This window comes from Amblyraja radiata, chromosome 15 (genome assembly GCF_010909765.2).
Source record: "Amblyraja radiata isolate CabotCenter1 chromosome 15, sAmbRad1.1.pri, whole genome shotgun sequence".
Classification (NCBI taxonomy): Eukaryota; Metazoa; Chordata; class Chondrichthyes; order Rajiformes; family Rajidae; genus Amblyraja; species Amblyraja radiata.
In genome coordinates this window covers 5122160-5136128 of record NC_045970.1, presented here as the reverse complement: position 1 = coordinate 5136128, position 13969 = coordinate 5122160, and the positions used below count along the sequence as shown (strand labels likewise).

General features: G+C 45.5%; 1 protein-coding gene across 2 annotated transcripts in view; it reads right to left on the bottom strand.

The window, feature by feature from the left end:
* pcgf5 (polycomb group ring finger 5) overlaps positions 1-13625 on the bottom strand; it is a 227368-nt gene extending 213743 nt beyond the window's left edge. For both annotated transcript variants that reach the window (XM_033033569.1, XM_033033570.1), the window contains exons 1-2: positions 13267-13625; positions 10855-11193 (exon numbers count right to left, since the gene is read on the bottom strand). In XM_033033569.1, the coding sequence (XP_032889460.1) occupies positions 10855-10966 (112 nt within the window). In that variant the 5' untranslated portion in view covers positions 10967-11193; positions 13267-13625. The remainder of the gene's footprint in view (positions 1-10854; positions 11194-13266) is intronic.
* Positions 13626-13969: the final 344 nt, after the last annotated feature.

Genomic DNA, 13969 nt, shown 5'->3' with positions numbered 1-13969 from the left:
TGGTCCCCCTCGCTGGTTCCTCCCCCCCCCTCCCCCGTGATACCCCCCTCTCGCCCATGGCTCTTCCCCATCTTTTCTCTGAACTCACACCTCCCCTGTCCCCCCCTGCCCACACCCCTCTCCTCCCACAACTACCCCCCCCCCCCAAAGGGTCCCACTTAGTCTAGTCTCCTTTAAACTTTGCCCCTCTCGCCCTCTAACGTTTGACATTTCCTACCCTGCGAAGGTGGTTCTGATTGTCTCCCTGACATATGCCTCTCATAAATCTGACCATCTCCCCTATATATGCCTCTCATAACTTTTTTTCTTCTATCAGGTCTCCCCTGAGCCTCCGACGCTCCTGATAAAATAATCCAAGTATGTCCAACCTCTCATGACAGTTAATGCCCTCTAATTCAGGCAGCAACCTGGAAAACCTGCAGCCATTCCTAAGCCTCTGCATCCTTCCTTTAATGAGCCAACCAGAACTGCACACAATACTCCAAATGCGGCCTAGCCAAAGTCCTATAAAGCTGCAACACTACTTCCTGACTATTATGCCCAATGCCCTGACCTATGAAGGCAAGCACACTATATGCCTTCTTTCCCATACACTTATGTTGCCACTTTCAGGAGCTATTGGCTTGGATCGCAAGATCGGAGGATCCTAAGGTCCCAGATCATCTCCAAACTTGTGGAACCTGAAGCCATCACCTACCTCCGCAACTGGATCCTCGACATTTTGACGAATCGACCACAATCAGTGAGATTAGGTGACAAATCATCCTCTACGATAATCCTTAAATCTGATGCTCGGCAAGGATGCGTTCTCAGCTCCCTTCTTTACTCCTTGTACACCCATGACTGTGCAGCCTGGTACAAATCTCATTCAATTTACATAGTGGGCCGGAATAATGATGAGACAGAGTACAGGCAGGAGGATGAGCACCAAGTTACCTGGTGCCAAGACAACAACCTTTCCCTCAATGTCAGCATGACAAAGGAGATTATGATCAACTTCAGGAAGCGAAGCGGTACAAATAATTTGACAGCACAAAAGTAGAGATGGTTGAAAGCTTCGAGTTCCTCGGAGTAAATATCACGAATAACTTTCCCTGGACTAGTCATGTCAAAGCAATGGTCAAGAAAGCACACCAAATCCCCTACTTCTGTAGAAAGCTTAGGTAGCTCGTCTTGTTTCCAACAACTCTCACCAACTATAGATGTGCCGTAGAAAGCATTTTGTCGGGATGCATCACAGATTAGTTTGGGAACAGCTCCAACCAAGACTGCAAGAAATTGCAGAGAACTGAGGACGCAGCCATCATGTGACCAGACCATCGCACAAACCAACCTCCCTTCCAGTGTCCCCACCTACACTTCACGCTGCCTTGACAAGGCCACCAGCATAATCAAAGTCGAGTCTCATCGCGGACACTCCCCTCTCCCATCAGGCAAGTAGTACTGAAGTGTGAAAAAACATACTTCCAAAGTCAGGGACAGTTTCAGGCAACTGAACCATTCTATCACCAACTAGAAAGCAGTTTTGACCTAGCATCTACCTCTTCAGACATCCTCAGACTATCTTTAATTAGACTCTTTTAGAACATCATATGGAACAGCCGACATGATCTTCACAATGCATCAACTACAACAAAAATGTCGTGAACAACTTCAACCTTTGTACATGGCATTCATCGACCTCACTAAGGCGTTCAACTCGGTATCAAGGGAACTCTAATGGGACATCCTATCCACCTTTGGATGTCCTGAAAAGTACATTTGAATCCTGAGACTCCTCCACGATGACATGCTTGCCACAGTCATGACCAGCAACAGCAACTGTGAGCCATTTCAAGTCAGATCAGGAGTAAAACAGGGATGCGTGATTGCCCCAACACTGTTCACTATCTTCATTGTGACAACCATCCACATTATCCAGGAAGACCTAATCCCAGGAATCGAAATTGTCTACAGAACAGATGGCAGACTTTTTGATCTTACCCGTCTCAAGTCCAAAACTAAGACATCTATGAGCTCCCTCATCAAGTTCCAATACGCAGACGACAACTGTGTTGCAGCTCTCTCAGAAAATCATCTGCAACAGATCCTGACTGCCTTCAACAATGCATACACGAAACTTGGACTTACCATCAACTCCAAGAAGACTCAGGTTATCTTTCAATCATCACCAACTGAGACAAATCGGAAAGAACAATCAATTCAACTTGGTGAAACAACCCTGAAAATGTGGATCACTTTCCGTACCTTGGAAGTCACCTCTCCTCCAATGTCGACCTTGATGACGAGATCCAACATCGTCTTAAGTGTGCTGGAACAGCTTTTGGACGTCTTCGAACGAGAGTCTTTCAAAATCATGACATCCGAACCGACACCAAAACGTCAGTGTACAAAGCAGTGGTGATTCTAACACTCCTGTGTGCATCAGAAACCTGGAAACCATACCGACACCATCTGAAAACACTTGAAAAGTTCTATCAACGCCTTCGAAGCAGCTTAAATATCAGTTGGGAAAACAGAAGAACCAACGTCAGCGTGCTGAATGAAGCAAAAACATCTAGCATCGAAGTCTTCGTCATCAACAACCAACTAAGATGGGTCAGTCATGTTGTTCGGATGGAAGACTTGCGTCTATCAAAGCAAACCTTCTACTCCCAGCTTAAAGAAGGCAAAAGTAAAAGAGGCGGACAAAAGAAGAGATTCAAAGACTCCTTAAAAGCCAGCATGAAGAAATGTGAAATCGACAATTGGGAAACCAATGCCAAGGGCAGGAAACTCTGCCAAACCATCATCCAAGAAGGAACAGCGACCTTCGAAACCAAGAGATGCGCAGAATTAGAAGAAAAGAGAAGAAAACGGAAAGAGGCAGCAACAACCAAAGCCCGATCTGCCAACTGGAGTTACCTGTCCTGAATGTCAAAGAACTTTCAAAGCCAGGATTGGACTCATAAGCAACCTGAGAGTCCATAAAAACAACAGAACGTAGACCAGCATCCTCCACCTCGAGGGATAGCCACGACTGTACTTTATCTTGCACCAAACATTATTCCCTTTACACTGTATCTGTTCGCTGCTATCAGCTTGATTGTAATCATGTATTGTCTTTCTTCTGGCTGGATAGCACGCAACAAAAAAACAGCTTTTCACTTTACCTTGGTACACACGACAATAAACTAAACTAAGAATCCTCTGGACATCAATGTTGTTTAGAGACTTGCCATTAACTAGATGGTCCACTTACATTCGACCTTTCAAAGCTTAACACCCCAAACTTGCTCAGATTAAACTCCATCCGCCATTTCTCCGTCCATTTCTGTATGATACGATACAATACGATAGCCGATCTGTAACCATTTGTATACTTTGACAACCTTCCTCCCTGTCCATAACTCTGCCGATTTTGGTGTAGTCTGCAAACTTACTTAACAACAGATCTACATTTGACCCGCTGCTACACATCCAATAAAAACATCTAACTCTCCATTCCCTGGCCACATTTTAGGAAATCTATAAACAAAATCTGAAGCAGGAAGTTATTCAGTGCTGGTCTGCAGAAACAGGTGACATCCTACACGACTGCTTGGAGTCTGTGGTTTTGGTCCATATTCAGGGAGTGAGTAGAGGAATGCAAGCCGACGAAGACAATCCGACTGTTCCCCAATGAAAGAATGAATCATGGGTCCAATGAACCATGGATGAATCATGCGCTCTATTCCCAAGTGAAGGCCAAGACAAACAATCCTGAGCAGTACAAGAAAGCTTGCTATGATCTTCACAAAGCTATCAGGAATGCCAAGAGACAATGCTGGTACAAACGTGGGTCCTGGTATAATTACTCAGACACCTGTTGCAAAGCTTGATTACTATAACTGGCTTCAAAGTGAAGTCAGACAGAATCGCTGGTGATTGTGCAACCCTCTCTGATGAACGATGCATTTTATGCTCAAAGATAGACAGTAAATGTTGGAGTAACTCCACGGGTCAGACAGCATCTCTGGAGAGAATGAATGGGTGATGTTTCTGGTCGAGACCCCAGAAGGCTAAGATGACATCTGTTCCAACAGACTGGAGTGTGCTTCTTCCCAGGATCATTGTTGCATTTTCCCCGACCTGCCTGGGTTTTCTCCGGGTGCTCTGGTTTCCTCCAAAGATGGACAGGTTTGCAGACTAATTGGCTTGGTAAAATTGTAAATTGTCCCTAGTGTGTAAGGTAGTGTTAGTGTGCGGGGATCGTTGGTCGGCGTGGATTCGGTGGGCTGAAGGGCCTGTTTCAACCCAGTGATCTCACTGTCCTCATGTCCTTCTCCTTGATGAATATAGATGCAAAGTACTCAGTTAGTACGTCACCTACATCCACCTACTCCAAATACCATGTGACAAAAACTGATGTAAGGGTTTCTGGTGCAGTGGCAAAAGCAAGCAAAGTCCCATAACCAGCAGTACTATTCAAGAATCTGTCAATCTCCGCCTTAAAAATATCCATTGACTTGGCCTCCACAGCTGTACGTAGCAATGAATTCCACAGATTCACCACCCTCTGGCTAAAGAAATTCCTCCTCATCTCCTTTCTAAAGGTACACCCTTTTATTCTGAGGCTATGTCCTCTGGCCCCAGATTCTCCCACAAGTAGAAACATCCTCTTGTTTTTAATATATAAAGTGCCTTGGGATTTTTTTAATCCAATTCGCCAAAGATATTTCATGGCCCCTTTTGACCCTTCTAATGTCCCACTTGGGTATATTCCTCTTTAATTTATATTTCCCCAATCAGGTTTTATCTATCTAAACCTTACATAGGCTTCCTGTCCACCTGTTTGTCTTTTCGATAGGACATATAACCCTGAATATTCAGTTCCCAGCCCTGGCCCTCTTGCAGCCAAGTCTCTGTAATTCCCACATCATACTTGCCAATTTCTAACTGAGCCTCAAGCTCATCCACTTTATTTGTTATACTTCGCACATTCATATATAACACTTTAAATTCAGTATTCACCACCCCTCTCACACCGGTTCCTCTTTAACCTGACCTTACTCTCTTATCCTTTCTTGAACTTTCCGTACCATTAATTCGGGTGTCTTTCGTCACTTTTCCTGTACTCTCTGTCCCTTTAACTCCATCTTTATACTCCCAATTTGTCGACCCCTGCCCCCCGCTATATAGTTTAAACCCACCCATGGTGTAGCATTAGCCAACCTGCCTGCCAGAATGTTGGTCCCCCTCCAGTTAAGGTGCAACCAGTCCCTTTTGTACAGGTCACTCCTACCCCAGAAGAGGGGAGGGGTGACCTGCTTCCTGCACCAGCCACACATTCAGATCACCCATCTCCCTGTTCCTGACCTCACCAGCACGACGTATGGGAAGCAATCCACCACCCTAGAAATCCTGCTTTTCAGTCTTCTTCCCAACTCTCTAAACTCACTTTGCAGAACCTCCTTCCTCTTTATCCCGGCATCGTTTGTGTCGACATGCACAACCACTTCCGGCTGCTCCCCTTCTCCCTTGAGGATGCCCAGCAATCGGCCCGAGACGTCTTGGACCCTGGCACCAGGGTCCAACACACCATTCTCGAGTCTGGCCTGTTGCCGCAGAATCTCCTGACTGTACCTCTCACTATTGAGTCACCTTCCACTACGGCGTTACATGACGTAGGTATTTCCGGTTGAGCCTCAGCGCCAGGATTTGATTGAAAGACCTGTCTGCCGCTCGGACTGGACGTGTCTTCCATCCTAACAGCTTCCAAGAGGGTGTAACAACCTCATTGTAGATCCTGTCCAGGAAGCTCTCGTTCTCCCTGATGGTCCTGAGATCATCCAGCTGCTGCTCCAGTTCCTTTGCGGGAATGGCCATGGGGCTTCCTGCCCTCTCTGCCTATTCTCTCTCCTGATGGCCATCCACCTCACTGTACCTTAAGGGTGTCCCATTCACTATAACTCCTGTCCAGGGCACTCATACACTCCTGTATAATCCTGAGGTCGACCGTTCACAGCTCCAGTTCCCTCACTTGGTCAGTGAGGAGCTGCAGCCAGACACATTTCCCACAAGTGTAGTCCTCATTAACAGTGGAAGTCTTCCTGACCTGCCACATCCAGCAGGTGTATACCAATGCCCTAATTATCATTTTCACTGCACTGTCAGAAGAGGAACTAGTGAAAGAAAAAAAACTCATCTTATTCCATCATCAGCCTCCTAGCTGAAGCCTCAGCATTCATTCAGCCCAACTTATACCTGTGTAAGAACCTTACTCACACATATACACGCACATTTATACACACATACAATATTCAGAGCATCATACAGTGTGGAATAAGTTTTTCAGCCAAAGTTGCGCACACTGACCAACATGTCCCATCTACACGAGTCGCACCTGAGTGCGTTTGGCCTATTTCCCTCTAAGCCTGTCCTTTCCATGTACCTGTCTAAATGTTTCTAAAACGTTGTGATAGAAACCTCAACTATCTTCTCCGGCAGCTCGTTCCATACCCTTTGTGAAAAGGTTACCCCTCATGTTCCTATTAAATCTTTCCCCCTCACCTTAGACTTATATCCTCTAGTTCTCAATTCCCCTACTCAGGGCAAGAGACTCCACGTGTCTACCCGATCTATTCCTCTCATGATTTTGTACACCTCTATAAGATCACCCCTTATCCTCCTGCAAGGAATAGAGTCCTAGCCTACTAAACCTTTCCCTATACCTTAGGCCCTCGAGTCCTGGCAATATCCTCGTAAATCTTCTCTGCACTCCTTCAAGCTTGACAACATTTTTCCTGTAACATGGTGCCCAGAACTGAACGCAATACTCTAAATGCAACCTAACCAAAGTCTTATATAACTGCAACATGACCTCACAACTTCTATACTCAATACTCTGACTGATGAAGGCTCATGTGCCTAAAGCCGTTTTGACCATCCCATCTACCTGTGGTGCCAGTTTCAATGAACTATGTACCTGCACTCCTAGATCCCTCTAGTTGTACAACATTCCCCAGAGCCCTGCCATTCACTGTGTAGGTCCTGCCCATGTTAGTCTTCACAAAATGCAACACCTCACACTTCCCTGTATTAATCTCCATCAACCATTCCTCAGCCCATCTGCCCAACTAATCAAGATCCTGCTGCGATTTTTGACAACCATCTTTACTATGTGCAAGACCACCCACTTTAGTGTCATCTGCAAACCTGTTGAGCTTGCCATGTACAATCTCATCCAAATCATTGATATAGATGACAAGCAATAACAGGCCCAGCACCGAACCCTGAGGCACACACACCGCTGGTCACAAGCCTCCAGTCGAGAAACTACTTTCCACCATCACCCTCTGCTTCCTTCCATGAAGTCAATTTTATATTCATTCAGCAATCTCTCCTTGGATCCCATGCGATCTAACCTTCCAGAGCAGCCTACCATGAACAACCTTGTCAAATGCTTTGCTGAAATCCATATATACAATGTCTACAGCTCTACCTTCATCACCCTTTTGGTGGCATTATCAAAACACTCAGTCAGATTCGTGAGACACGACCTCCCACGTACAAAACCATCTGCTTATCCCTAATCAACCTTTGTCCATCGAAATGCATATATATCTTCAGAATACTCTATTAACCTTTTGACCACAGATATAAAGCTCACTGGCCTGTAGTTCCCTGGTTTTTTCCTGCAGCCCTTCTTGAATAGAGCGACAACATTTGCCACCCTCCAGTCCTCCGGCACCTCGCCTGTATTTAATGATGACTCGTAAATCTAAGCCAGGGCATCTACAATTTCCTCTCCAGCTTCCCCACAGTATCCGCAGGTAAATCTGATCAGGCCCTGGAGATTTGTCTACCTTCATACACGTCAGGACCTTCAGCACCTCCTTGACCGTAACACTGACTGCTCCAAAGACACTTCCATTGACTGCCCCAAGTTCCTCAGTCCTCCTGTCTTTCTCAAATACAAATACTCATTGAGGACCTTGCCCATCTCGTGTGGCTCCACGCAGAGTTGACCATTTTGATTCCTGAGGGGTTCCATTCTCAATTTCTCAAACAGCACCTATTTCCCTCGTCATCCATTCTTCCTTACGTTTGCCTGCCTTGCCCTTCACTCTAACAGGAACAAGCATGTCTTGAAGCACACTTTTAAATGCATTCCACTTTCCTGATGTTCCTTTCCCTTCAAACAACCTACTCCAATCAACTTGAGCAAGTTCCTGTCTCATACCCTCAAAGTTTGCCTTGCCCCAATTTAGCATTTTAACTCATAGGCCCACTCTGTCCCTATCCATAACTATCCACTTGCCCTTCTCAATTCCCCAAAACTAACTAAAAATGTGAGGCACTCCACATATTGCCAGAGGAAACTCTGACTATTGACTATTTGAGGGTCTGTAGTACACCCCCAGCAAGATGATCATCCATTTATTGTTCCTCAGCTCCACCCATATAGCCTCACTAGACGAACTGTCCATAATGTCACCACTACCATGACATCCTCCTTAACTAATAATGCAACACCCCCTCCTCTTTTACCCTCACCCCTATCTCGCCTGAAGCACCTGTACCCCGGGACATAGTCAGTCCTGCCCCTCTCTTAACCAGGTTTCAGTATGGCTGCAACATCCTATCCATGTCCTAAGCTCATGTACCTATCCATACCCTAAGCTCACCTGCCCTATCTGTCAGGCCTTACATTAAAATAAGTGCAATTTAAACCAACAATTCTTCCACACTTTCTGCCTTTCAGCGGTCTATTCTGTGCACTAAACTTTCTCTCATCACCCTCCATACCAACCTCTAACCTCTCACCTGCCTTGGTCCTATATAAGATCCCACCCCTCTACCAATTTTGTTTAAGCACATCCATGTCGCACCAGCGAACCTGCCTGCCAGGATGATACCCCTCCAGTTAAGGTGAAACCAATCCTTCTTGTATAGGTCACCTCTGCCCCAGTAGAGATCCCAATGATCTAGAAATCTGAATCCCTGCCCCTTGCACCAATTCCTCAGCCACACATTCATCTCCCCTAACTTACTGTTTAGAATGTTCTAATCTTCCTTATAAATTCTCTTACCTCAAACCTTCACTTTTAACAGGCCATCTTTTTGCCAACACTTTTTTGTTTAAATAGATCTAACGTACAGATAAAGTTTTTATCTTGCATAGCTGTCGGCTACAAGTCATTAGATGTAATATGTAATCAGTTTGTATGGGTTTTGATATATAGTTCTCGCAACTCATTTTCTCGCTGTATCTTTGTCTCATCTGCCAAATATATAAATACACTCAATCTCTTCAAGTCATTATTATTAGAGTCCAGTCCCTCCACGCACTAGAGTCTCCCAATCCATGCAGAGTAGTTATTAAGATGGCTGATCCATGGGCGGTTGCTGCTGGGACGCAAGTCGGGGCCTGATCAACCCCAGCTGTGTCGCCTGGGCGAGGGTGTCTTCTTCTTCTTGCCTATGGCATGCACAGCCTAAAGTTGTCGGACAACTTGTTCTATTTGATCTTATTTGATTGTGCACGCCGGGTTGATTGCATTTGTCGAAACAGGGCGGACCACGTGAAGGTTGCAATCTTCCACCCCGGCAAGGGTGTCTGATGTTGTGAGACCCAAAACACCCAGATCACATTACTGAGGATGCGTCCCAGCGCATCTAGAAGATGTATATTTTTCACATAGATTGCAAGCAATTGAACCCCAACAGTAATTCACAGTTACAATCCACTAACATCAAAATGACCAGTTTATCGCTTTGTTTTCTGTCGTTATCTATCCATTCTGTGACCCTCAACTCTTTTTTTCTTATGCAGTAATTGTTTTGTAGACACTCATACAAACCATGAGGAAATATAAATGATACTGGGTCCACGGGCTCCCCTTTCTGAACCCTGATAGTTACTACAAACATTTGCACAACATCTGGTAAACATAATTTTTCTTTCATAATGTTACAACTGTGTCTAATCACATTATGCTTTGTTCTGATTTCCTTAATATCAGAATCCAGCATTTTCCAAAGACTGATGTTAATCTGCAATTTTCTGTTCAAGAAAGGAAAGATAAAACTGCTACAACAAATACAAACGGGAAGTAGCAGATTAGGGAAAGTTCTTAAACCTGGGGCTTCAACACGAGAATGTCAAGTGGGTTTCATTGTCATATGTACTGACAGCAGAACAATGAAATTCTTACTTGCAGCAGTGTAACAGGCCTGCAAACACATGTCAGATGGAGTGCAATGTGGACATGGACTAAAGTGTGGAATGATGCTGAAAAAGTGGACAGAACAACAGTACGAGAGGCCACAATAGGCTGATGTTAAGGGAGCAATGCACAGTGGGCTAGGAGATGTTGAAACATTATTGGTAAAGGAGCAAAAGTTGCAACCAATGTACATAGTAGAAAGGAGATCTTAGATTACTAGAACAAACTGAAGAAAGCAAAAGTGCACTTAGGATAGGAGCTTGATGACAGATGTGCTGCTTAAGTACTACTAGCTGCCAAGTACAAACTAGTTGAGTATTCTGCAAGCAAGATTAATTAGTACAATATAGTGGAAGCTAATCAACCAGGTAGCCACTGTGGAAGCTTAACCACTCCATTCTAAAGTTAATTCCTATTATTTGAAAGCATCAACAATTTTAATTATATTCAGGATTGTCTATTACTGTAAGAAATTCTTCATTTACCACCACAATTGTGCTCTTCCAAGTGCTTGCTCTTAGTTTTCTAGTAAACATTGCTTTCAATGTGATTGTTTCATATGTTGTTAAGTGCAGAAATTGATGTTGAACACACACAAATCTGATCTTATATTCCTGTGCTACTATTCAGAAACATGTATGATGATTCTTGCAGCTTTACTTACAAGTGTGTAGACACTCAGTCACTGTAGTTGGCTTGATAAGATAGCCCTTGCAGATGTAACAAGTGATGAAGGCGTTAAATTCTCTGACTAGGTGTTTCCTTTGTGCAGCCATTGTTGGACAGGATAACAGTACAAGAACAGGACAATCAGGCCAGCGTTGCAGGTGGCAGTATGCTTAAAGGGCCTGCTGTGCTGCACGGCACAGCTGCACTTCTCCAGGCATCTGAGAAATTTGTTGGAACAATTTGAAGCAATTCAACTTCTCCAGGAGCACATTGTCCTTTACGCAAGGATCAAGGTTATGATTTTCTCTTCTGTGTTGTACAAAGTGTCCCAAACCTACAGCATTACAAGATAAAGATGTTAACTGTACGTTAAATTATATTTAAAAACAATGCAATTGTAAGCTATCGATTGCTCTAAAATTAGCATTTACTCATTCAAAATGTTTCCTTGGATGTTATTTGGTGTAACTATCATCATTTACATATAAATTAATATCCATACATTATATAATGAATATTTCCAAACTTTTGATAGAAAATCAATAATTAACTTTTCATTTTGGAGTGATAACATACCAGTTTAGATTCTGGCATACCGCAAATCTAAATCCTAATGCTAACTTTTTTTTAAAATATCAATTTTTATGTGGCACCAACAGAAATGACACCTAAATTCAAAAGAGTGCTCCAATTTTATGTAAAACATTGCTCATGAACAATTCAAACAATTACAATAAATGACACTTAGTTTGGAAACATTACTTTCAAGATGAAGAAACTGTTGGAGGGATAAAGTTCCATCTATAAATCGCTCGCTAAATAAAGTGCAATAAAATATTGAAAAAAGCACGTAAAAGGGGGTTGTCATCTCATCGGGGGAATTTCCAGCCAGTCTAAACTCACGTCAAAAGCAAGGGCATCGTGCTGCGAGTTAAACGGTTACTTGGGGGATCTACAATCACTAATTTAATTTGTGACTGTTCTTTAAATCAGACTTGGCTCTGAAGAATCGGGTGTTTAACTGGATAATATACACCATAACTCTGAAACATAGCCATAGAGCTTAATAATAATGGGAAGTTTGGGAGTGAATGGTGCAACTATTTCTCTGGACTTGCACAATTCTGATGGAATAGTTTTAAAAACATAATAACTTTAGCAATAACTCTGCGTTTTGAAACTTTAAATTGCTGGCGGAGTCTATATCGATTACCCGTTACTGCCCCAGATGCTGTTTTTGAATGCCACTTGTGCATCCTCACAGCGATAAGTTTAAAAATGCAGCTTAGTGGGGAAGTAGGCCGTATCGCATGGCTGGCGTCTAATCGGGCATCCTTAATTTCAAAGAGTGACTCTTGCCTTCTTTGCCGGAACAGCAAATTGATGGGTACACTTGTGCAAGGCGAACACGTGGAGAGCCCTGTCAGGCACTTTCACTCGGAGTGGGCTGTAGCTTTGTGTGCGCAGGTGTATGCGTGGACCTTGTACGCACTGTATTTCTCAGAAGCCGCTCCAATTTCACTGCACAGTACCGGCAATGATCCCCGTGTCTAATATCAGCTGACACGCTACGCAATTCATGCTATGCTTGGGGTGCAGTCGGAGTACAGTTTCTCCTGTAACACAAACTCATATCACCACTTGCACCTCGCACAGGAGAGATGCCGGTTGCTCGAAGCAATCCCTCCCTGGGAAATTGCAGGCAACTACGCAGCATGATGTGGGTGGTGGCGAGAGGGAAGGGGAAGGTGAGAGCCCGCTGACACTGGACCAGAACCGGTACCAAGCGCGCTGTGTGTCGTGTCTGTCCCTCATCAGGAAGCCACAAGCGTCACTATTTGCGTCAGTCTGCAAGAGAGAGAGAGAGAGAGAGAGAGAGAGAGAGAGAGGAGGGAGGGGGGGGGGGGACGGGACACACAGATCCGTTCCGACCCGGAGCCACAATTAAATTGTGGAAGTCGCTTTAACAATCCGATCGGATCCAGCGGGGGAGGAAGGGAGAGACTGAGAGAGGTGCTGGGGAAGGCGCTTCTCCAGCCCTGCTTTCCTCCGCCTCTCCCCCACCCCGTCGCTCTCCAGATATAAATAACAAGCGCTAGAAGTTTCCAACACAGTTTTGTGGCGCATTATTTATTTCCGAGCTGGCGGGCACCTTAACTTGAAGGCTGCTGCACCAGCACCAGCAGTAGCGGCAAGGTCGCTCGCTCGCTCGGCGTCTGCCTCGGCAACTTGATCCTGACACATGATCGCATCCTACACAAACTTTACGGTGCTGCTGAGAAGAGCCGGCACGGCTTGCCTCGGCTCGGCTCAGTAAAGCACACATCTAACCCTTTCCTTGCACACACCCTCCCAATAAACACAACTCCAGAGTTAGGATTTTTCTTCTGGCGAATGCGTTCCTTACCTTATATATTATTTTCCCCTCTCAAGAGGCCATACTGATTATAAGAGGACTAGAATTGTTTTTAAATGTTGTGGAGTGAAGCCCAGTCGGATGATGCCTCAACAACAGAAATAAATAAGCCAGAGCAGGGGGGAGGGGAAAAAAAGGAAAAGCGAAAGGGGCCAAGTTTGTCTTGTGCGTGAATGGCAGTAAGCACTTGATACACTGTAATGAGCTGTAGTGAAAACACGGAAATACTCCGAGGGCGGAGGAGTTAGTGCAGCGCTTGTTTACGCATCGCCCCGGTACTCCACACCACGCCGTGCTCATTGCACCCAAACTAGGGCGCCCGCTTTCAATCCGCTCGCTGCCCCCCGTCCCCAGCCCTGGCCCCCTGTCCCTGCCCCATCCCCGCCCTGCACTACCCGGTCCTGCCCCCCCCCCCCCCGTCCTCAGCCCGGCCCGGCCCTGCCCCCTTGTCCCTGCCCACATCCTCGCACTATCCGGCCCCGCACTACCCGGCCCTGCCCCCTTGTCCCTGCCCCCTTGTCCCTGCCCCCTGTCCCTGTCCACATCCCCGCACTACCCGGCCCTGCCCCCCTGTCCCGCACTACCCGGCCCTGCCCCCTTGTCCCTGCCCCCTTGTCCCTGCCCCCTGTCCCTGTCCACATCCCCACACTACCCGGCCCTGCCCACCTGTCCCGCACTACCCGGCCTTGTGGGC